This window comes from Borostomias antarcticus, assembly GCF_949987555.1.
Source record: "Borostomias antarcticus genome assembly, chromosome: 2".
Taxonomy (NCBI): Eukaryota; Metazoa; Chordata; class Actinopteri; order Stomiiformes; family Stomiidae; genus Borostomias; species Borostomias antarcticus.
The window spans coordinates 25,349,189-25,371,785 of record NC_140235.1 but is presented as its reverse complement, the minus strand read 5'-3'; the positions used below and the strand labels follow the sequence as shown (position 1 = coordinate 25,371,785).

At 49.1% G+C, this 22,597-nt stretch overlaps 3 protein-coding genes across 3 annotated transcripts in view; 2 read left to right on the top strand and 1 right to left on the bottom strand.

Moving 5' to 3' along the window:
- Positions 1-12,194, top strand: part of LOC311321988 (piezo-type mechanosensitive ion channel component 2-like) — a gene marked incomplete at both ends in the record, with an annotated part of 57,018 nt that extends 44,824 nt beyond the window's left edge. The window contains 25 exons of the mRNA XM_084454001.1: positions 113-278; positions 904-993; positions 1,115-1,278; positions 1,368-1,484; positions 1,993-2,096; positions 3,136-3,289; positions 3,579-3,745; positions 4,083-4,303; positions 4,668-4,821; positions 5,110-5,471; positions 5,588-5,846; positions 5,968-6,150; positions 6,457-6,709; positions 6,834-6,966; positions 7,091-7,238; positions 7,406-7,620; positions 8,017-8,175; positions 8,396-8,543; positions 8,739-8,927; positions 9,563-9,655; positions 10,146-10,315; positions 10,671-10,787; positions 10,952-11,031; positions 11,249-11,459; positions 11,942-12,194. Of these exons, the coding sequence (XP_084310127.1) occupies positions 113-278; positions 904-993; positions 1,115-1,278; positions 1,368-1,484; positions 1,993-2,096; positions 3,136-3,289; positions 3,579-3,745; positions 4,083-4,303; positions 4,668-4,821; positions 5,110-5,471; positions 5,588-5,846; positions 5,968-6,150; positions 6,457-6,709; positions 6,834-6,966; positions 7,091-7,238; positions 7,406-7,620; positions 8,017-8,175; positions 8,396-8,543; positions 8,739-8,927; positions 9,563-9,655; positions 10,146-10,315; positions 10,671-10,787; positions 10,952-11,031; positions 11,249-11,459; positions 11,942-12,194 (4,310 nt within the window). The remainder of the gene's footprint in view (positions 1-112; positions 279-903; positions 994-1,114; positions 1,279-1,367; positions 1,485-1,992; positions 2,097-3,135; positions 3,290-3,578; positions 3,746-4,082; positions 4,304-4,667; positions 4,822-5,109; positions 5,472-5,587; positions 5,847-5,967; positions 6,151-6,456; positions 6,710-6,833; positions 6,967-7,090; positions 7,239-7,405; positions 7,621-8,016; positions 8,176-8,395; positions 8,544-8,738; positions 8,928-9,562; positions 9,656-10,145; positions 10,316-10,670; positions 10,788-10,951; positions 11,032-11,248; positions 11,460-11,941) is intronic.
- A 1,279-nt stretch (positions 12,195-13,473) lies between these two features.
- LOC311328211 (gamma-soluble NSF attachment protein-like) lies at positions 13,474-18,256 on the bottom strand. The gene is made up of 12 exons (XM_084461253.1): positions 18,091-18,256; positions 17,576-17,643; positions 17,080-17,164; positions 16,799-16,816; positions 16,661-16,691; positions 16,370-16,479; positions 15,695-15,761; positions 15,441-15,511; positions 15,202-15,280; positions 15,003-15,082; positions 14,754-14,883; positions 13,474-13,959 (listed from the first exon to the last, which is right to left on the bottom strand). The coding sequence occupies exons 1-12, from the start codon at positions 18,144-18,146 to the stop codon at positions 13,828-13,830; spliced, it is 927 nt and encodes a 308-aa protein (XP_084317379.1). The 5' UTR covers positions 18,147-18,256; the 3' UTR covers positions 13,474-13,827.
- A 69-nt stretch (positions 18,257-18,325) lies between these two features.
- On the top strand, positions 18,326-22,152 carry twsg1b (twisted gastrulation BMP signaling modulator 1b). The gene is made up of 5 exons (XM_084450410.1): positions 18,326-18,438; positions 19,139-19,269; positions 20,993-21,092; positions 21,184-21,447; positions 21,669-22,152. Exons 2-5 carry the CDS (start codon positions 19,159-19,161, stop codon positions 21,848-21,850), a joined length of 657 nt encoding a protein of 218 aa, XP_084306536.1. The 5' UTR covers positions 18,326-18,438; positions 19,139-19,158; the 3' UTR covers positions 21,851-22,152.
- The last annotated feature ends 445 nt before the right edge of the window (positions 22,153-22,597 follow it).

Here is a 22,597-nt window from a genome sequence, read left to right as displayed (position 1 = left end):
GTAGGTAGGTACTTTATTTTTGTATTCCTAACCCTAGGGGTAGGGTTGATAATGATGATGATGATGATGATGATCATGATGATGATTTAAACGTTTATCGACCCAACCCCAGCGGAGCAGCAGGCCAACAAGCAGTGCGAGTTGCCTAGCAACGAGGCGGGCATCATCTGGGACAGCATCTGCTTTGCCTTCCTGTTGCTACAGCGACGCGTCTTCATGAGCTACTACTTCCTGCACGTAGTGGCAGACATCCGCTCCGCTCAGATCCTCGCCTCCAGGTGTGTGTGTGTGTGTGTGTGTGTGTGTTTGTGTGTGTGTGATATACTGTATGATGATTATTGATGGTATTGACGTGTCAATGGCCGAAGAGGAAAGTAGTCTGCTGAACAGAATTGTAGATCAGATTCAACGTGTATTTAGTACAACAGCATACAGAATTCTGGGTCAGTCACAGAGAAACATGTGCTCCCTAATCAGACAACATGGTATTGACTTTGTCCCACCTTTATAGTCGGTGGTCTGTACCTATACATAGTTTCAGTCCAATGGCTAAAGTTCTCTCCAACTATGACCTTGTACACCAGTGGGAAGTTTTCTTCTTATGGATGTACACTTGATCACCTCCAGACCCCTTGACCATGACCAACTAAGGCATGTTCTGTATAGGTTCTTGTGCTGAGAATAGCTAAGGCACTTAAGACAGAAAACCCTCTTATCAGTGTGTGTGTGTGTGTGTCTGTCTGTGCATAGTTGTGATAGATTTGTGTGTGTTTGTCATGAACTGAACATGTGTGTATCTTGTCAGTAAACTAAGCATTTGTGTGTGTACTGTATGTGTCACTGGCAAATAAAGCATTTTAAATGTGTGTGTGTGTGTGTGTGTGTGTGTGTGTGTGTTTCTAGAGGAGCGGAGCTGTTCCAGGCCACCTTCGTTAAAGCTGTCAGAGCCAGACTGGAGGTGGAGAAGAAGTCTATGGACCTGCTGAAGAGACAGTGAGAACACACGCTCACACACACACACACACACACATGCACACACGCTCGCACACACACGCTTGTACACACACACACACTCCACGCACACTGATTCTCCTGGCCTTCTGTGTGCTCTCAGGATGGACCGTATCAAGAGTCGGCAGAAAAGGTTCAAGAGAGGGAAGGAGAAGCTGCTGAGTCTGGTCCAGGAGAGCACTGAGGCCCGCGGGCCCCCCAGGGCCACCCCCAAGGACCAGGACCCCCGCAGGGACCCGGAGCCCCCCGGCCAGCAGCAGGAGCAGGGTGGGTGCCGCTACTGAGGGCAAACTCTGAATCTGAGACTCTTCAGTGTGGAATGTTCCTTTACCAGCGTGATGTCCCTCTCCCCGCAGGCCAGACGGAGAGAGAGAAGAAGGAGAGAGAGAAGACGGAGAGAGAGAAGACGGAGAGAGAGAGGAAAGGAGGGAGGAGGAAGGAGTGGTGGAGACCCTGGGTCGACCACGCCTCTAGTAAGTCACCCCGGAGGCCATAGCTCAAAAGACATCAGGCTCTCTTCCAGACATACCAGTAATGGATGATTAGTGTGACAGACTGGTAGCAGATTATATACAGTATATATGATATATTATTAGCTGTATATTCTACTAGACGGTAATTCCAAAACAGGCAAAGGGCTGGTGATCATCGTGTGTGTGGGCTGTCTATAGCCTGGCTCCAGCCTCTGAATCGCACGGCCATTTTCATTTGAGAAAATGACTAAGGGTCTGGAAAAGGCTCTCATCCAGAATAACTTCTCCAATCCAAGGCTAATCAGCGTCCTTTGATGACGGAATTAAACTGGTTAGGGGATGAACTAATCGTCGAGGACGTCCTCTTTGGCAACGCCCCTCTCGGAAAACAGCTGCGCTGGGAGCACTTTCAGGCTGAATAATGAAGTGAAATGAAATGGCAATTCAGTCTAAGTGTCAGACTATGCTGTCTATAAACCTGGACATTTGTCCTGTCCTCTCCTCCTAGTGGTGCGCAGCGGTAACTACTACCTGTTTGAATCGGACAGTGAGGAGGAGGAGGAAGAGGAGGAGAAGAAGGAGGAAGAGGCGCCAAAGAAGTCTGCCTTCCAAGTGAGTTCCACAGAACCAATTCCAGATAAACTTCCAACAAATAAACTTGAACACATAAGCCCTTTCACACCAGAAAGTCCTTTAGTTCATTGAACTAGTTCCGAGAACTAAAAAGTTCAGGACTACCCTTGGAAGTCTGCGTTCACACAGTGGGCTCCTCGCGACCAGCGCACAGAGGGACAGTATAAGTGACTAGCCTGCTTATAGACTGCTTATTACGCCTGCAGATGGAGAGAGAAAATAACTCATCCTCGTATTTCTGTCCATGGGAAAAAAAAAAAATTCCACTACAGTAGATGTCTTAGTTCCAATAAGACTAAACTAGCAAAGCAGTTTTGTGTTTACATGTGTAGGATTTATTCCGTTTGGAAAATCCCTGCGATCGCTCCTCTAAGCAGCAAGACCCAGTAGCTTTTTTGCGCAATTAATTTAAACATGGCGCCGCTGAAATAAAACTTTGCCAGTACTCAACCAATCAGAAATGTTCAGCGCTGCCAGCCCCACCCAAAAAGTCCCTGTACTAGATATTTAGTACTACCTCGCCACCAGGGACTTTCTGGAGGGAAATGAGTTCCCTCTGTACCCTAGTCCCTAGCAGTGAGAACACAGCTAGCACCCCCTAGTTCCTAGTTCCTGGGGAAAAGTACTGTGGTGTGAAAGGGCCTGTAGAACCCTCCAGGTTGATTTCTGGAGCCTTTCTTTTCAAAAAACGTTCCATGCTTGTTTGTGTGCTTTCCTCTTCCTCTCTCACACAACACTCTCGTAATGAAAAAAAACACTATAGTAGGCTATTTACGTAATCCCTCTAACCCTGGTGTTGACGTTGTAACATGGGGAAACTGGCAAAAGACACATTTTGATGATGTATGAGGTGGCTAATGATCTGCATTTTCATGATATTGTTTTTTGGAATTTTAATTCATTTTATTTATTTAATGTCAGCAACATCAGAATATTATTGTTTTGACGGCACCCCTGACGAAGACAGCGGCACCCCGGTTGAGAAAGGCTGACTTGGGTAACGGTGTGTGTGTTCTAGTTTGTGTACCACGCCTGGATCACAGACTCCCGAACTGCCATGAAGGAACGCAGCCAGGAGAAACAACGCTTCTGGCAGAAATATACTGAAGGACGCAAGTCTAGGAAGGAGGAGACCAGGAAGATGGAGATGAGGAAGGAGGAGACGAGGGAAGGTAGGTCCGGTCTGGGAGAGGACTAGCCTAGCGACTTCATAGCCAGTGATATGGTCTGTACTTTACTAGGTATGTGACATGTGTAGGGCTGTACCAGGTATGTAACAGGTGTATTTGTGTAGCAGGTCATGTTGCAATAGAAGTGGAGGAGGAGAGGGAGGAGGAGGAAGAGGAGGAGGAGAAGGAGGAGGAGACAGAAGGACCAGGTATGTATTCTATCTCCTCTCCACTCCCTCTCCACTAGTCTGTTCTGTTCCAAACCTGGTTCTCCTGTCCCTGCCGGTACTAGATAACGTGATGAAGCGGGTCTTCAACGTGTTGAAGTTCTCCTGGGTTCTGGTGCTGGCTCTGCTGGACAGCCTGACGGCCTGGCTCAACTCCCTCTGCCAGGAGCACATTGCCATATCCACTGTGCTGCGCATCGAGCGCTGCATGCTTACACAGGAAATCAAGAAGGTAAATCCTCTAACCCTATCACACGCCAGGCTGCCTGGGGAGGCTAGGGTTCTCTCAGCGTTCTATTAGTGTTCTGTCAATGTTCTATCAGTGTTCTGTCAGTGTTCTGTCAGTGTTCTGTCAGTGTTCCATCAGTGTTATATCAGTGTTCCATCAGTGTTATATTATTGTTCCATCAGTGTTCCATCAGTGTTGTATCAGTGTTGTATCAGTGTTCCATCAGTGTTCCATCAGTGTTGTATCAGTGTTCCATCAGTATTCAGTCAGCATTCCATCATTGTTCCATCAGTGTCTGTGTTCCCTGTCCCAGTCTGATGCTGGTTGTGTGTTCTCCCAGGGGAACGTCCCGTCCAGAGAGAACATCCATGTGTACTACCAGCAGCAGATGTGTAAGGCTGCGTCTGCTGAGTCTGTTCTGGAGAAACACCCTGAAGACTCCGTTTCCCAGGGGGCCGACTGGCAGAGTTCACACTCAGTTTCCAAGGGGGCCGAGTGGCAGAGTTCAGCCTATCAGCAAGAGAGCCAAGACTCTGTTATGTCACATGACAGTCTGTCCAGGTAACACTTCTGATAAAGTGTGACAGTAAAGCTGGTGGTTCTATCAATAGAAGGCGCTCTACCATGGTTCTATCAATAGAAGACAGTAAAGCTCTACCATGGTTCTATCAATAGAAGACAGTTAAGCTCTGCTTCAGTTCTATCCTGATATGAAGTCATGAGATGGACTGCGCATCTGCCCTTAATCTCTCTCAACATCTCCTGCCCTCCCTCTCTCTCTCCCTCTCTCTCTCCCTCTCTCCCACCCTCTCTCCCTCCCTCTCTCTCTCCCTCTCTCCCTCCCTCTCTCCCACCCTCTCTCCCTCCCTCACTCCCTCCCTCTCTCCCTCCCTCTCTCCCTCCCTCTCCCCCACCCTCTCTCCAGTATGCATACTGACGCCACCCTGCTGTACTCGTGTCAGTCTACCCCCGACCACTCGGAGGGGGGTGGCGCTCCCATACCCCGGACCAGCCAAAGGCCACGCCCCAAACTCTGCAAGATAGCGGGGCTGGACCTCCCCTCCTCCTCTTCCTCCTCCTCCTCGGTGGAGAGCAGGGAGGTGGCCAGGTGAGCTGCGCTCCTCTCCTCTAACGAGACCTCATTCAGAGAGAGGCAATATCCTGCATAACTGAAATACATAATACAGCAACAAACACTGCCCCTAATGCTCCACAGAGGTACTGTATCTAATGTAATAATACAGTACTTCACGCCTGATGATGATAGTAACATGACGTGATCTCCCTGTCTCATCAGTGAACTGCCTGAGTGCACGGCACTCCACTCAGAACAAGCCTATCCGGAGGACTTGGCCCCCCCCTCGCAGACAGACCCCCCCGGCCAACCGGCCTCCTGCTTGGGGGAGCAGTACGAGGGGTCCGAGGAGGAGGGGGATTCCGAGGCGGCGGGGGGTTGGGAGCGGCAGGGCTGGTGTCCCGCCTGCTCCCTCTCCTCCGAGCTCCAGCCGGCCGACCCCCCCAGCCAGACCCCCGCTACCCCCACCACGGAGGCCGACATCCCCCCCTCCTACAGCCTGGCCCTGGGGCTGGACGCACAGGGAGCGGGGGCGGGCAGGGCCACCAGGCAGAAGCGTCTGATTGTCGTGGCGCCTGAGGACAAGGTGGAGCTAGAAGCGACCCTCCCCTCTCTGACCCACGAGATGACTGCCAGTGACCTGCTGAGCAACAGGTCAGTCAGGCAGCCAATCGCAGGCTCCTACACTCACTCAGATCCAGCGACCCTTTTAAAGGCACAGTTCACCCAAATACCCAGATAAATCAACCCCCGCCCCCCTCCGCCCACAGGATGTTCTATGATGAGGAGCTGGAGGCATCAGATCGTTTCTACGGCAACCAGCCGGCGCTGCTGCTGCTGTGCTATGCGCTGTACAACATCTTGGTGGCGCGGTCGGAGATGGTCTGCTACCTGGTCATCATCCTCAACCACATGGTGTCGGCCAGCTGCGCCACGCTGGTCCTGCCCGTGCTCCTCTTCCTCTGGGCCATGCTCTCTGTGCCACGGCCCTCCAAGCGCTTCTGGATGACCGCCATCGTCTACACTGAGGTACAGCCCACACCTGCCTCAGGATGCAACGAGGGAAAATAAACCAGCTTTAAGATAAATTGATATAACTTTTCATAATATTAATACATGTATCCCTCCCCTCTCTCTCTCTTTCCCCCAGGTTACCATAGTGATAAAGTACTTCTTCCAGTTTGGTTTCTTCCCGTTCAACCAGAACGTGGAGCTGGACCGGACCAAGCCCTTCCACCCGCCCAACATCATCGGCGTGGAGAAGAAGGAGGGATACGTCCACTACGACCTCATCCAGCTGCTCGCGCTCTTCTTCCACCGTTCCATCCTCAAGGTAGCCCGTCCGTCCCTAACTACCCCCTCATCCCTAACTACCCCTCCTGACTCTGAAATACCCCTCCTCATCCCTGACTGCCCCTCCTACCCCTAACAACCCCTCCTCGTCCCTAAATACCCTTAGTAACTGCCTATCCCTTCATGTTGTTGTTGTTGTTGTTGTTGATAATGATACTGTTGCTGTTGATAATGTTGTTATTGTTGTTGTTGTCGTTGTTGTTGTTGTTGTTGTCGTTGTTGTTGATGTTGTTGTTGTTGTTGTTGTTGATGATGATGTTGATGATGTTGTTATCCTTGACCCCAGTGTCACGGACTGTGGGATGAGGATGACTCAGGAGTGGGGGTGGGAGGTGGCAGACCCTCCCAGCATCCCCACAGCGACTCTGACAGGAAGGGGCAGAGCAAGGCCAGAGAGGGAGACAAGCAGCCTTCCGGAAGCCTCTCCCACCCCTTCTCCCAGGAGTCAGTGCGGCGGCGCCTCTCCAGACACGCCCACTCCACCTCCACACCACTACGCCGCAAGAGTGCTACCTCACAGCGCTCCGGCCCATTCAGAGGTGAGGCCCCACCCCCAAGCTGAGAAAACAGACAGAATAGCTCTCATAATGTTTTAACGAATGTGTTTGTGTGTGCATGTGTGTGTGCATGTGTGCGTGTGTGTGTGTGCGCGTGTGTGTGTAGACAGTGTGAGTTCGCGGGGCAGTCTGAGGAGAGGAGGCAGCGTGGGCAGTGTCCAGCCGCGCAGCAGGAAGAAGGCGATTCTGGAGAAACTCAGGGAGCAGCTGATCAGAGCCAAGAGCTTCACCCTCAACAAGTACACAACCTGCAGCAATTACTTATCAGTCTACCCATCGATACATCTAACCATTAATACTGTACATCCATCCGACTAACTACAACTCAAGTAAAACACCTGTCCATGTCCCTCCTCTCTCCAGGACGCTAGAGTTCTACCTTCCCATTCGTCAGTTCTTCTACAATCTGATCCACCCCGAGTACAGCGCTGTGACAGACGTCTACGTTCTCATGTTCCTTGCCGACACTGTGGACTTCATCATCATCGTCTTTGGCTTCTGGGCCTTTGGGGTTAGTTTGAATTTGAATGAGGTATTTAGTACACAAGCACTGCTTTATGTCATGGAGATAGAAAGAGAGAATTAGAGTAGGGTACCACGAGACCAGCCTGACGTTTCATCTGGGCCTTTGTCTAGCCATACTTCCTGTCTAACCGCATCTTCCGGTCGCGCCCACAGAAGCACTCTGCGGCAGCTGACATCACGTCCTCGCTGTCAGAGGACCAGGTCCCGGAGGCGTTCCTGGTGATGGTTCTGATCCAGTTTGGTACCATGGTGGTGGACCGGGCGCTCTACCTGAGGAAGACCGTGATGGGGAAGGTCATCTTCCAGGTCATCCTGGTGTTTGGAATACACTTCTGGATGTTCTTCATCCTGCCGGGGGTCACTGAGAGGTACGGAACTACCATAGGACTAACTCCCCTAACCCGTACCCCAACCCTAACCCCAACCCCAGCCCTAACCCTAGCCCTAACCCTAGCCGTAACCCCAGCCCTAACCCCAACCCTAACCCCAATCCCGAACTCCAGCCCTAACCCTAGCCCTGCAGCTAGTGCTGTTGACCGTAACATGTTATGCTGATGGCTGGTAGGCTCGGGATTTTTCATTCAACCTTTATTTAACCAGATAAAAAACTCATTGAGATTAAAATCTCTTTTACAAGAGTGACCTGGCCAAGAAGGACAGCATAAACACAAAGTTTCAGACAACAACAAACAGTTAAAACTGGGATGAGGATATCCGATCCTAACCTGTGATACCTCTGACCCCCCCCCCCACCCCACCACCAGGCGTTTCAGCCAGAACACCGTGGCCCAGCTCTGGTACTTTGTCAAGTGTATCTACTTCGGCCTGTCAGCCTATCAGATCCGCTGTGGCTACCCCACCCGCGTCCTCGGTAATTTCCTGACCAAGAGCTACAACTACCTCAACCTCTTCCTGTTCCAAGGGTAAGCCACAACCAATCACAGCTCTGGTTTCATTAACACAGCCAGCCGGTGGTCCTTGCCACCGTAGGGGTCATCTCTGCTCTAGCCTCTCATTTACAATGTATATCTTCTGATGTAGGGATATTGTTCTTGACCCAGGTTGACAGGGTTGGTTTCTGACCAAGGTTAACTGATGAGGTTCCTCCCCTGTATTCCTAACCTTCTGTCCTGCTTCTGTCAGGTTCCGATTGGTCCCGTTTCTGACGGAGTTGCGAGCAGTTATGGACTGGGTCTGGACGGACACCACGCTCAGCCTGTCCAGCTGGATCTGTGTGGAGGACATCTACGCACACATCTTCGTCCTCAAGTGCTGGAGGGAGTCAGAGAAGGTGAGGTGGGATGGAGAAGATGAGAACTGCTATTAGTGGTTAGAAGGAGGAGAAGAGGAAGGCAGCTCCTGGTAGTGAGGAGGAGAGGAGAGGCTCAGCGTTAACACCACATCGCATCCCACATCCTTTATCCCAACGTCGATTTGAAACCAGACCACGATTAACCCCGTTGACCTTTGTCACCATGGCTCCCAGCGTTACCCCCAGCCGCGGGGGCAGAAGAAGAAGAAGGTGGTGAAGTACGGGATGGGAGGGATGATCGTCATGCTGCTCATCTGCATCGTCTGGTTCCCCCTGCTCTTCATGTCGCTGGTCAAGTCTGTGGCCGGCGTGGTCAACAAGCCCCTGGACGTATCTGTCACCATCACCCTCGGAGGCTTTCAGGTAGGACGGGGAGATGGAGGGAGGGCCATCATCTCTGTAGTTCATGGGTTCCCAAACTCCATCAATGTGGGCCTCCCCTCTGAAAACAGTGACACACCCGCGCCCCCCCCAACCCACGAAATGTGTCCATTATGCAAGGCAGCGTTAGCTAGCCCATAACGTTACACAGCTAAGTTAGCTCGGTGGCACCTGTTGCTAGTTAACATTATGATGTTTTCGCACAATACATTCATGCCTGCGGGGGGAGGCTCTCTCTGCATCCACAAATTTAGTATACATCTCTCCCATTATTTATTTTGATTTTCTGACCTTTAAAATCTTATTTCATTCATAAAAACCATAGACAATTCTAAAATAAAAAAACATGTTTTTCCTTCTTTTTTTTTCTTTCTAACCATCCCTCCGCGCCTCCCCTGAATTTCTTTGGGGCCCCCCAGGGGAGGCGCGCCTCACAGTTTGGGAATGCCTGCTGTAGGGGATTGGGTACATTACATGTAAATTACCTTATACATGTGTGACGAGGTACATGTTATAATTCACGTAATGACGTTGCTCTTAATTAGTTGATTAGTTAACATGTAATCACTTGTTTTAGTTACATGACATTAGTAAGGTAACTACCTCCATCCCTCCAGCCCATCTTCACTATGAGTGCCCAGCAGAACCAGCTGAAGGATGTCTCAGCAGCTGACTTCTCCGACTTCATGAACTCCTACCACTACATCCCTGTAAGTCAGTCTGTTCTAGTCTACAACTACATCCTTGTAAGTCTGTCTGTTCTAGTCTACCACTACATCCCTGCAAGTCAGTCTGTTCTAGTCTACAACTACATGCTTGTAAGTCAGTCTGTTCTAGTCTACAACTGCATCCCTGTAAGTCAGTCTGTTCTAGTCTACAACTACTTCCCTGTAAGTCAGTCTGTTCTAGTCTACCACTACTTCCCTGTAAGTCAGTCTGTTCTAGTCTACCACTACTTCCCTGTAAGTCAGTCTGTTGTAGTCTACAACTACATCCCTGTAAGTCAGTCTGTTCTACTATACCACTACTGTACATCCCTGTAACTCAGTCTGTTTTAGTCTACAACGACATCCCTGTAACTCTGTTCTAGTCGCAGTGCAGCGCTGTCAATGCTGTAGATATTAGCTGTAAACATGGTGCCCAGAGCTCGTCTATGGTGAGACTAACACGACGTGTCTGTGTTGGTCTGTGGGGCTCCAGACGGCGATGCAGTTCCTGGAGGCGTATACCTGGGAAGACCTGACGGTGGCGGAGCTGGAGGGCAGCAGCAATTCCCTTTGGACCATCAGCCCCCCCAGCAGGAAGAACCTCATGGATGTTCTCAGCTACGAGGAACAGTTTCCTGTCACCATGTCCTGGACCATACAGAGGTACTGCTACTAGCACTACTACTGTAGTACTATCATAATACTTATACTAATCTATAATACTACTATTGTACCATAGTACTACTGCTGAAATACTACCATGATAATATAATACAATACTACCATAGTACTACTACTGCCATACTACCATAGTACTAATAACCTACTGTAATACTACCATAGTGCTACTGTAATACTATCCATAGCAGTACTGCTGTAATACTACCATAGCACTACCACTGCAATATTACCATAGCACTACTTCAGTCTCAATAAAATACTAGAAAAAACATTGAAAACGATGTTATTTCAATTGAGAAATGACTTTATGATTTTGCATAATGCTTGCCTCGGTCAGGAACTTGAGTCTGGGCGCCAAGGCTGAGGTGGCGACGGACAAACACGTAACCTATCTGGACATGACGACCCGGCAGGAGCTCATCAACCTGCTGAACGGAACACGCAACCAGGCCGTGTGAGCACACATATACACACACACACACACACACACACACACGCATGCATACATAAACTCACACACACACACACACACACACACACACACACACACAGGGAGAATTTACACATTATCAATCAGTACACACACTCAGTGTAATAGTGTTGTTATGTGGTCTCCAGGGTGATAGAGCAGGTGTTTCCCTGCTTCATCAGAGCTCCCAGTGACTCCAACGCCAAACCCATCGAAAAGCTGTATAAAGGTAATCATCCATTTTTGACTCAGACAATTAGATACATTTTCTGTCTGTTTTCTGACAGGCCAGTGTAGCCTTAATCCATAGTTTCAAAAGCATTACCCCAACCTGCCTTCCAGTACTGAACTATATCTCAGTATCACAGTATCACAACATCACAGTGTGAGAGTATCACAGTACTACTGCCCATCACTGATCATTACCCTGCCCTGTCCCATGCCAGATAAAGGCTATAAGGACATTCTGCTGGCTTTGGAGCGTACCACTAACGGCAGCGGGGAGATTCAGGAGTGGTGGATTGTCGACCAGCCGTCAGCCAGCAAGATCCAGATGGGCGGTGGGACCTTCGGAGGGAAGAGGGGGGCGGGGCTACAGATCTACGTGTTCAGCGACAAAGTGAGCCCGCCCAGCCTCGGGTTCCTGGCTGGATACGGGTGATTATACACGTTAACATTTACCTTAACACCTCCTGCTGTATGGACACTAGAATATATACACGTCAACATTTACCATAGCACCTGCTGTAGGGATGAGGACGCAAGAATATACATGTCTCTATCAGGACACAGCTTTCTTGTCATCATATTCAACACACACTAGTACACACTGTCACATACCAGTACACACTGTCAACATATTCAACACACACAAAAACACATTGTCAACATATTCAACACACACTAGAACACACTGTCAATGCATACTAGTACACATTGTCAATATATTCAACACACAATACTGTCAACACACAGGAGGCAACACTTCTTATTAACATATTATACAACAGTGCTGTATGTTTGTGATGTATGGTCATAAATGGTATGAGTTGGACGAGCTGAGCATCTCTGTGTGTCTGTAGTGAGAGAGGTGGCAGGCCCTGGCGAGCAGCCAATCAGCATCTCTGTCTCTCCTGCAGCATCATGGGGCTGTATGCCTCCGTCGTCCTGGTGATAGGCAAGTTCGTCCGGGAGTTCTTCAGCGGCATCTCCCACTCCATCATGTTCGAGGAGCTGCAGTGCGTGGACCGCATCCTGAAGCTGTGCACCGACATCTTCCTGGTGCGCGAGACCGGCGAGCTGGAGCTGGAGGAGGAGCTGTACGCCAAGCTCATCTTCCTCTACCGCTCGCCAGAGACCATGATCAAGTGGACCAGGGAGAAGAACAAGTGATCACTCTGACCAGAGGTCGACTCGGGAACCCTCACAGAAGCCCCAGAAGCTGGTAGATAGAAGCACAATGGCGGCAGGCAGAACAGGAAGCCGCATGGGCTCCCTACATCCTGGAGCGACTGTAAAAAGGGTCCCCCTATCAGTTAGTTTCAGACAGGTGAGACTGTGAAAAGGGTCCCCTTATCAGTTTTGTGAGCAAACCCCTGAGCGGACTGAAGGAGCTGTTTTTGCCGTCCATTGGATTGGCAGCCGTCCATCCATACAGTATGTCCATCAGCTCTGTGTTCCTGACCAAAGGATGTGATTGATTGGCTGCTGTCGGCCCTGATGGGCTGGGCACTATTGGAACCATAAACCCTGGGTTGTGCAATATCCTGTCCCGAGAGCTGATTGGCTGGAAATCTAAACAGACAGGAGAGAGAGAGCAGGGTCAGAGGTGATGTTGAAGCCTGATGACCTGATCCCTCCTCTCCGTTCTCCTAATCTCTCCTTTCTACTCTCCTCCTCGTTCTCCTCCTCCGTTCCTGGGAGGGACAGAGCAGATGTGAAAAATGGAACATAACTGACTTAATGAAGACCTGTGAAGAGACAGACAGGAAGACGGACAGACAGACAGATAAATAGACAGGCACAGAGACACACACATAAAGACACAGACAGAAAAAACATACAGGCAGAGACAGACAGGCAGAATGACAGGCAGCGGGACAGACAGGCAAACAGACAAGACAGGCAGACAGAGATTTATGTGAGGAGTAGCTAGCAGACTGTAGCCTACATGTACTGTGTTGGTTATCATTGCTTGAAAAAAAAAGTATTGAAAATGTATGTTATTGAACACGTATGTTAGAGCTGTTTGATATGTTAACCAACGTCATTCATAATGTGATCCAGACCCTCCATCTATGCATTGGGCCAGGCCTACTGTCAGTGTCTGTAGTGTTCCGTGTCCAGACTGAAATGATATCATGTGTTTGTCTTGGTGTAAACAGTAACAGTTAGTGGTGTCAGTGTGATTCAGGTATCTCAGCATAAAGAAGTCTGAAAACTGCTTTTGTTTCTTCTTCCATTCCAGTTTATTTGAAGAGAAGCACACAAGTAAACAATCAGATAAATAAGTCAACAAACGGTAACACCCCAGCCTGCTGTCGCCAGCATAGTAGGCCTGCAGTAGGCACGGTAGACACTTCGGCAACAGAGATAGATAACTGCTAACAACCAGACTACAGGCACCATTATTGTATACACCTGCCCCCCCCCCCCCCCCCCCATGTCCAGGTCTCATGTCAGATATCTTCTAAATCAAATCAGCATTCCAAATCAAAGACCTCATTCCACACAAGAGATTCAGAAAGAACATTTTCAGATATAGAGAAATGTGAAGCAAGGCAGTGAACCCAGTAGGGACAAAATATTCAAATCATACATCTGATTCATTTGGGACACAGTTTTGACATCATATACCATTGTCATATACTGTCATGCTCATGTCGCCATGATTCTGATGCTGCACTGCCCTGGGATGCGCTTGCCGACGTTGTGACCCTGCAGGCATGCTCAGTGATGGTCCTCCCACCAGGAAGTGCCCCTACCCCAGACGGGAACAGGAAGTGTGTGTCCCCTGTGGGTAGGGCTAACACAATCCGCCAGCGTACTCGTCCTCGTCCTCCCCAGGCCCCGCCTCTCCGCCCCCGACCTCCGACCCCTCAGCCTTCTTCTTCTTCCCTCCTCCTGGAACACGCAGGCTGATGGACAGCTTTGCATACTGGAGGACCACACAGACAAGAAAACACTCAGGTTACAGGACTACTGACGCTCATGTACACACACACACACACACACACACACCCACACACACAGGTGACTGCATTACTGAGGGAACACACACCTAGGTTACTGTAGTACTTAGGACAGACACATATAAACACACACACACACACAATCAACTATCAAACACCCATACACTAACAGGTTACTTATACTACTAGTCTCACATAGCCAGATCTCCACACTTTGTTTACGCTGTGCCAGCGCCGGAGACAGGTCTGGCTGGACATATTACCATTCTGCAATAAGGGGGGGAAAAAAGGCAGTATTTCTTTAAACCAATCACAGTCGTCTTGGGCGGAGCCAGCCCCGGACGCAGCGACGGTGCTCTTGCAAAATAGTCTGGATCGAATCTGATTGGTGCCGAGAGAATCTCTCGGCCGAATCAGATTAATTTGCGTCGCCACTGATTGGGCAGTCTGACAACGAATGACAAGGTTTATTGCCAAAACCTACATCCGTTGAGTCAGACTACTATAATACAGGCTGATAGCCTCGGAGTACTGGAGACAAACAAGATAAAGACCTGAATCAGCATACAGCACGACAACACACACCCGCACGCGCACACACACGCGCACACGCACGCACACGCGCACGCACGCACGCACGCAAGCACGCACGCACGCACACACGCACGCACGCACGCACACACACACGCACACACACACACACACACACACCCATGCTACTATACTACAGAGAGTATGCATCTGGACCGGACACACTCACATCGTTGTCCATGTACTTGAAGAGTGGGGAGTTGCAGACCCTGTGGACCTGCTCCTCGTCCTGCTGGTCGTATCCCTGCAGAAGCTGCTCCAACGCCTCGCAGTCCTCACTGCCACTGAACCCTGGCAGGCTGAACGGACACACACACACACACACACACACAGAGCCGGGGTTACTATACTACTGAGGACACACACAGGCTGATACACCCTCACAGCGCCAGGGGGAAAAGGTGTTAACCATGGTTACCTGTAGCTCTCTCTCACACACTTGTCTGCTGCTACGAAGTCGTTCCTGTGGAGGTGCACCAGCACCTGCGCTATGGTTTTCTGGAACAGGGAGAGAGAGATGAGAGAGAGAGAGAGAGAGAGAGAGAGATATGAGTAAGTCAGTCTGATCGCTCCTCAGATTACTTCAGGATGTAAACACAGCAACTCTCCATCGGTACCTTGAAGCAGGTGGGGTAGTTCTCTATTTCTCTGTATATGTTCTTCTCATTCTGGATGGACACTGCTGCCTCATCCAACCTGCCAGACACACACACACATGCACAACACACACACATGCACACGCACAACGCACACACACACGCACACCAGCAGCAGCGGTTACAGGGAGGAGTGAGGGAGAAGGAGTATTGACAGAGACACCCGGAGCAGGAGAGAGAGAGGGAAAGAGAGAGCATACTTGTGTTGTCTGACGAGTAGGCGTGATGCCTTCCCAACCATCTCCACCGCCTGGCGAAGACGTTCCTCATTCTGCAGACAGACAGCATATGTGCTTCCTACTGTAGCCGTCTACTGTATACATCCAAATCACTGGTAGACTACAGTACAGTTACAGTACACACAATATTGTATCAAAATGCACAGAGCAGCTGACCATCAGTAGTGTTACATGTTCATGTCAACTCCGACTGTCATTGTGTGGCATCGCCGTACCTGGAACACAGAGGCAGCTTTCTGGTAGAGGTCCACGGCCTTGCCCAGGTCCTGGGGCTCGATCAGCCTGGGGCAGGAAGAGGAAACACCTCACATCTCCGCTAACAGGACTTCGGGAAACAGCGCCATCTTTAACCCTCTGCTAACAACACTCCTAACCGACTCAGGCATCATCTGATCATGACTTTACTATCTATCTGATTCTGATATATTTCTGCTGTGCTGCAAAAATGTCTGTGCTAACTGTTTATACAGGTATACTCAATAGAGAGATGGCTGGTCAAGTAATGGATCTAGCGTGATAATAATAATAATAATAATAATCATCATCATCATCATAATAATACACTTTATTTATATAAAGTGATATATATATATATAGTTATGATCTACTATGATTGACAGTGATCTGTTATGATCTACTATGATCTAGATCAGAGGGATCTAGTGTGATATAGTCGGATCTAGTGTGATCTGTTATGATCCACTATGGTCTAGGGTGATCTAGTCTGAGCTCAGGTGATCTAGTGTGATCTGTTATGATCCACTATGGTCTAGGGTGATCTAGTCTGAGCTCAGGTGATCTAGTGTGATCTGTTATGATCCACTATGGTCTAGGGTGATCTAGTCTGAGCTCAGGTGATCTAGTGTGATCTGCTATGATCTAGTACGTACTTCCCAGCTCTGTCCAGGGCCAGTGCTGCCGTGTCAGGCGTGCCGTTCTCCACATACATCATACTGGCTCTCTCAATGTACTGGATGGCTTCAGGCAGCCGCTGCATGTCCTGGGACGGACGGACGGACGGACGGACGGACGGACACACACACACACACACACACACACACACACACACACACACACACACACACACACACACACTTATCATACTACGAAAACTATCAGAAAGAGTCTACTAAACTGGAGCCAGCTGGTCAGGTGTGGGTCCAGGCAGCAGACAGACTCACCTTCAGCATCATGCCTGCCTGCTCCAGAGCTCTGAAACAAACGGACAGCGTTAGCCCACCACCAGGGCACAGTTGTAATAGCTTACATTATCAGCATCATAATGCTCTCCATGAACAAAGGAGCAGGGTGATACTCACTTGGCAGCGTGGAATAGACTACAGGTCATAGTCAAGGACAAAGAGGTTTGATATCAGTTTAATATTGGGTTCTGAAGTCTGTATTCTACGGTCTAGGCTGGGTACAGATAGAGTCTGACAACAACCCAGGGCGGTCCGCTCTATTCTGGACAGTAATTTGGAGTCAGGGGCTAGGGGTTAAAGGTCAAAAAGATACGGACCGCTCTATTGTGGACAGTAATTTGGCGTCAGTGGACAGTAATTCGGGGTAAGGGGCTAGGGGTTAAAGGTCACAAAGATACGTCTTGTTGTTGGTGTGGGCCTCGGCCTCCTGAAGGTACGCCTCTTTGGCCTCCTCCAGCATCTTGGCGTTCTTGAAGGCGACCGCTGGCCAGGAGGGAGGGGAGGAGGTAAATGTGATGCAGTAACCAAGTTCATTCAACCCACTCCTCAGTGTAAATACCGCCCACCCACACCATCGAATTTCTAGCTTTTTGATGTTAGACACAGATGCACTAGAACTCTGATATAACATTGGGATCCTAGCAGGGATATATTCAACATTACAATACTAGCAGGGACAGATATAGCAGTAAGGATATCAGCAGGACCAGTGTAACTCTCAGGAACAACAGGCACATCCCCAGTAAGACATCCACGCATCGCCAGGGAGAACAGACTGGTATCTCCTCACATGCAGACTGTCTGCTGGTCAGTCAGCCAGTCTGCCTCATCCCGCTGTGTACAGGTCCTGCTTAAGGGAGACAGACCAACGTCCTGCTGCTCGGCAGACCATACCTGCTTTGGAGTATTCTGATGCTGCGCTGTCATAGTCTGGCTTCCACTTCATAAAACTGGTCTTTAGACTGTAGACGGTGATAAATACGACAGAAAGGCACAGACAAAAGGACAGACGGGCACAAATTAGGTAATAGTCCTCCCCAGCTACCCACAACATTGGCGAACACTCCCAACACCTTCTGCTAATGTTTTCACATTCTTAGAACATTTTATAACAAAATATTGCTAGCTGAGTCGTAGCTGAGAGGCGTGCCTGCGGCAAACGGCAGAGCTATGACTACAAGTTCGATATGACAGAATGGCACTCTGCTACTAGGAAGCTGCTACTAGCTAGTCCTCTACTAGGATGACGTGCATGAATATGACAATAGAATCCCACAGTCAGTCAGTAGACTGACTGTCAGAGGAAAGCTATTTAAATGTTACAAAACCTTAGGTGGTTTAGCTCAACCAGATGGTTGCAGTAACGTTGCCAGCTAGCTAACAGCTAGACAGACATCCAGGAATCTTACTATTTTTCAGCCTTGGCTATATGATCGTGCGCCTCGTTGATCTTCTGTGCAGCCATCGGATTGTGTTACAACAACACTAGAACACAGAACGGGTTCAGATTCGCCGTAGTCTATCCGTACATTTATGTGTTGATAGCTGGCTAGCCGATGTCATTCCTGGTTTCCAGTGGACGTGTTGGCTACGGAAACCCGGTGGGTTCAGCTTGGCCAGGCGCGTGCCCTCCTGTCTCCTCCTCGCGCAGAGAGAGCAGAAGAGAACAGAAGAACATGCTTCTCCCCTGAACACCGGAGGAAAACAAAGACCATAAACTCCCTCACCGGGACCAAAGCCAGCTCCGAGTGGATACGGTGAGTGAAAACCAAAAACTAAACGAAACTCTAGTGAAGTAACTTTAGCCAAATAACGTTAGCCTACTAAACGTGTATGGTTTGTAAAGAGAGAGAGAGAGAGAGAGAGGGAGAACGAATCCTTCTGCAGCGATGTTGACTTAAAGTTACGGTTCTGGGCAAGCTTCATCAAATATGATGAGGCTCGTTATCAAGTCGCTTAAAAAAGTGTCAAACATTGAAATAGCTAACGCCAACTTTACCGAAGTTTACCAGATTCAAGTTCGCATCTGGGTTGTTGTTCTATAACTTAGCTAACGTTAGCTAGCCAACTGTTAGGGATTTTCTGTTGTGAACGTCAAGCCTACTAACGTTAACTTTACCTCGCTGGCATGCGAACCCTATTATTGTTTTACAGTCCTGCGCAACGATCACGGTGGAACATTGGATTTACTTGTTTCCAGAGTTGTTGTTTTGTGTTGGTTTTTTTAACCAGAGGACACAGGCAGAGACTAGCTGTATGTGCGTGTGTCTGCGGACGGGGATGTGGATTCCCAGAGGACCGAGCTTGCCTTTGAAGCTGCTTGGGAGTTTAACATGACAATAGAAGCCCCAGTTTAGAGAGACATGGCCTGCTGGGGACTTCCTGCACTGACCTGATAACGTTTTTGTGGTATGTTTAATCAGGCCTTATTATTGTTGTGTTGCTGTTGTCGTCCAGGTCACCTCTGTGGTGTGGAGATGCAGTCATCTCAGATCTTCCTCCCAGTCCTTTTCCTGGCAGGACTGTCCCTGACTTGTGCGTGCAACAAAGCTCTGTGTGCCAGTGACGTCAGCAAGTGTCTGATCCAGGTAGCTGTTCGTGTAGGGCGTACATATACCTACTTCACCTGTATAGCCTAGCTGTTTACATATACCTATTACACCTGTATATAGATGTTTATGTAGGGTATACATGTACCTACTATACCGCCATAGCTGTTTATGTAGGGTATACATTAGCCCTGGTCAAGGTCAGTATACTATTCAGGGCTATACCCCGGTATACCACCCTGCCATGGACCATTCATTGCGCCATAGATGTTTTTCACTTGGTCTACTTTACCGTATCTACAGGTGAAACTACTTCTGTGAGTAACAAAATAATATTGTCTGTAGATGCGGTAATGTAGACCAAGTGAAAAATGTCTATGGCGCAATTAATGGTCCCTGGCAGGGCGGTATACCGGGATATAGCCCCGAATAGTATACCAACCTGGACCAGGGCTAGGCATACATGTACCTACTACACCTGTATAGATGTTTATGGAGGGTATACATGTCCCGACTACACCCGTATATAGCTGTTTATGTAGGATATACATGTACCTACTACACTTGTATATTGTAGCTGTTTATGTAGGGTATACATGTACTACTACACTTGTATAGCTGTTTATGTAGGGGAAACGTGTACCTACTACACCTGTATAGATGTTTATGTAGGGTATACATGTACCTACTACACCTGTATAGATGTTTATGTAGGGTATAAATGTACTACTACACCTTTATAGCTGTTTATGTAGGATTTACATGTACAACTATACCTGTACATGCACCCACAGCTACTAGGTCCACTGTTGAACTTCAGCACGCATAAATTCATAGGCATTAATGTGGAGTTGGACAGCTTCCACTCTTCCGGGAAGGCTTTCTGCAAGATTTTGGAGTGTGTCTGTGGGAATATTTGCCCATTCATCCAAAAGAGCATTTGTGAGGTAAGACTGATGTTGGGGGATAGGGCCTTACATCACCAAGCACAATGCCAAGTGTCGGATGGAGTGATGTAAAGTACGCCGCCACTCTACTCTGGAGCAGTGGAAACGTGTTCTGTGGAGTGATGAATCACGCTTCTCTATCTGGCAGTCTGATGGACGAGTCTGGGTTTGGCGAATGCCAGGAGAACATTACCTGCCTGACTACATTGTGCCAACTGTAAAGTTTGGTGGAGGGGATAATGGTCTGGGGTTGTTTTTCTGGGATTGGCCTAGGCCCCTTAGTTCCAGTGGAGGGAAATGTTAATGCTTCCAGCTTATTTTGGACAATTCTATGCTTCCAACTTTGTGGGAACAGTTTGGAGAAGGCCCTTTTCTGTTCCAACCTGACTGTGCCCCAGTGCACAAAGCAAGGTCCAGAAAGGCATGGTTGGGTGAGGTTGGTGTGGAAGAACTTGACTGACTCACACAGAGAGCCCTGACCTCAACCCCATCGAACACCTTTGGGATGAACTAGAACAGAGATGGCGATAGCTAGGCCCTCTCGCCCCACATCAGTATCTGACCTCAAAAATGCTCCTCTGGTTGAATGGGCAAAAATTCCCACAGACACACTCCAAAATCTTGTAGAAAGCCTTCCCAGAAGAGTGGAAGCTGTTATAGCTGCAAAGGGGAACCAAGTCTATATTAATGCCTGTGGATTTAGAATGGGATGTCATAAAAGCTACTGTAGGTGTAATGTGTAGTAGATGTCCCAATACCTTTGTCCATATAGTGTATGTTTTCTCATATAGTGTATGTTTCTTACGTGTGTGTAGGAGCTGTGCCAGTGCAGGCCAGCGGAGGGGAACTGCTCGTGCTGTAAGGAGTGCATGCTGTGCCTGGGGCACCTGTGGGAGGAGTGTTGCGACTGTGTAGGTGAGTCACACGCTCCCTGTCGCCAAATCGCTGTGCGTGAGAAGAGGAAGCTGCAGGTTTTCATCCTCTCTCCCGCCCCGTCCTCTCCCAGGCATGTGTAACCCCAAGAACTACAGCGACTCCCCGCCCACCTCCAAGAGCACGGTGGAGGAGCTGTATCAGCCAATCCCGTCGCTGTTCCGCGCCCTCACTGAGGGCGAAGTGCACGTCAACATGATGGTGGTGTCCTTCCCTGTCGCGGAGGAACTAGCTTACCACGAGAACCTGGTCTCCTTCCTGGAAACCATGGAGGACCAGCATCAGAACGTCTCGCTGCCTGGCAACAGTATCCACGCCAGCTACGACAGCACCCAGGGTAGGTAGCTGTCGCAACAGGCTGGTGGACCGTCACCGTCTCTTATTCCGGCTGTCCCACACCTAGTGTGTGTGTGTGAACTCCTGACCCAGACCTGTTCTCCCTTGGGAGACTTATCGTTACCAGCTTTCCAGCAGAGCAAGGGTTCACACACACACACAGTTTGCTTTTGTTTCTCGGGTTCCTGACCTGGGCCTATTTCTCCTCTCCCTCCTGTGCAGAGAACATGTGCACAGTGGTGTACTTTGACGACTGTGTGTCCATCCGCCAGTGTAAGCAGTATTGTGAATCGATGGGAGGGTCCAAGTACCGCTGGTTCCACAACGCCTGCTGCCAGTGCATCGGGCCCGAGTGTGTCGACTACGGCAGCAAGGCAGTCCGCTGCCTCAACTGTCTGTTCTAACTGTCCCCCGGCTTACCAGTCTGCAGGTGTGTGTGTGTGTGTACTTCGCTAGCAAAGCCGTCCTCTGCTGTTCTCCTCCAGGCAACACGGAGGCGCTCTGTTTGACTACAGGATGGGAGGAAGAAGACGATGGATGGATGGATGGAGGGAGAGAGTGGGTTTCAAGCCCTCAGTGTTGTATCATATTAGCCCTTATGACATCTCTTGCTCTTGATGTTTTTAGACCTTTTATAGAACCTTGTCTGCAAAACAACTGTATTTCTCCATTCCCTCACGTTTACATATATGCCATAACCAATGATTTTGACAATCTTTTTATGAAAAGTGTATCAAATTTGATATTTCTGTTATTGGGAATCATAGTAAATACTTTTTGTATATTTGTTGCATCCCGTGATTATTATATGGAAAACAAGTTTTCAGTTATCAAATTAGGTCATCATATACATCCTTGATCTGGAGGCCTGATTCAGTCCAAGGCTCACACAGATGTCCAGTATCACACTGGGAGATGAAACTGCCATAGCAACACCTGGCTCTCCTGAACCACTGTCATCTTCAAGTATTTCACTAGTTGGGGAGGAAGAGGAGGAAGTTGAGGAGGAGAGACAGTTGTCTGGGTCAGGGCTGGGTGGTAGTGCCCAGCTGGTGGAGAACAGTGTGCGTGTGTGTGTCTTAGTCCAGACAATAAAGCCTTTCTCTTCTCGTCTACTCCCTCATCACGGGGTGAGACAGTCGGGCCATAAG

Bases quoted from the DNA above. Each gene is read 5' to 3' on its own strand.
- LOC311328211 (XM_084461253.1), bottom strand. From the start codon at position 18,146: ATGGCTGCACAGAAGATCAACGAGGCGCACGATCATATAGCCAAGGCT. The intron at 17,165-17,575 runs GTATGGTCTGCC...CCTCCTGGCCAG, and splicing joins ATCAGAATACTCCAAAGCAG to CGGTCGCCTTCAAGAACGCC. The intron at 15,083-15,201 runs GTACCGATGGAG...TCCCTGTTCCAG, and splicing joins ACTACCCCACCTGCTTCAAG to AAAACCATAGCGCAGGTGCT.
- twsg1b (XM_084450410.1), top strand. From the start codon at position 19,159: ATGCAGTCATCTCAGATCTTCCTCCCAGTCCTTTTCCTGGCAGGACTG. The intron at 19,270-20,992 runs GTAGCTGTTCGT...ACGTGTGTGTAG, and splicing joins TCAGCAAGTGTCTGATCCAG to GAGCTGTGCCAGTGCAGGCC. The intron at 21,093-21,183 runs GTGAGTCACACG...GTCCTCTCCCAG, and splicing joins GGAGTGTTGCGACTGTGTAG to GCATGTGTAACCCCAAGAAC.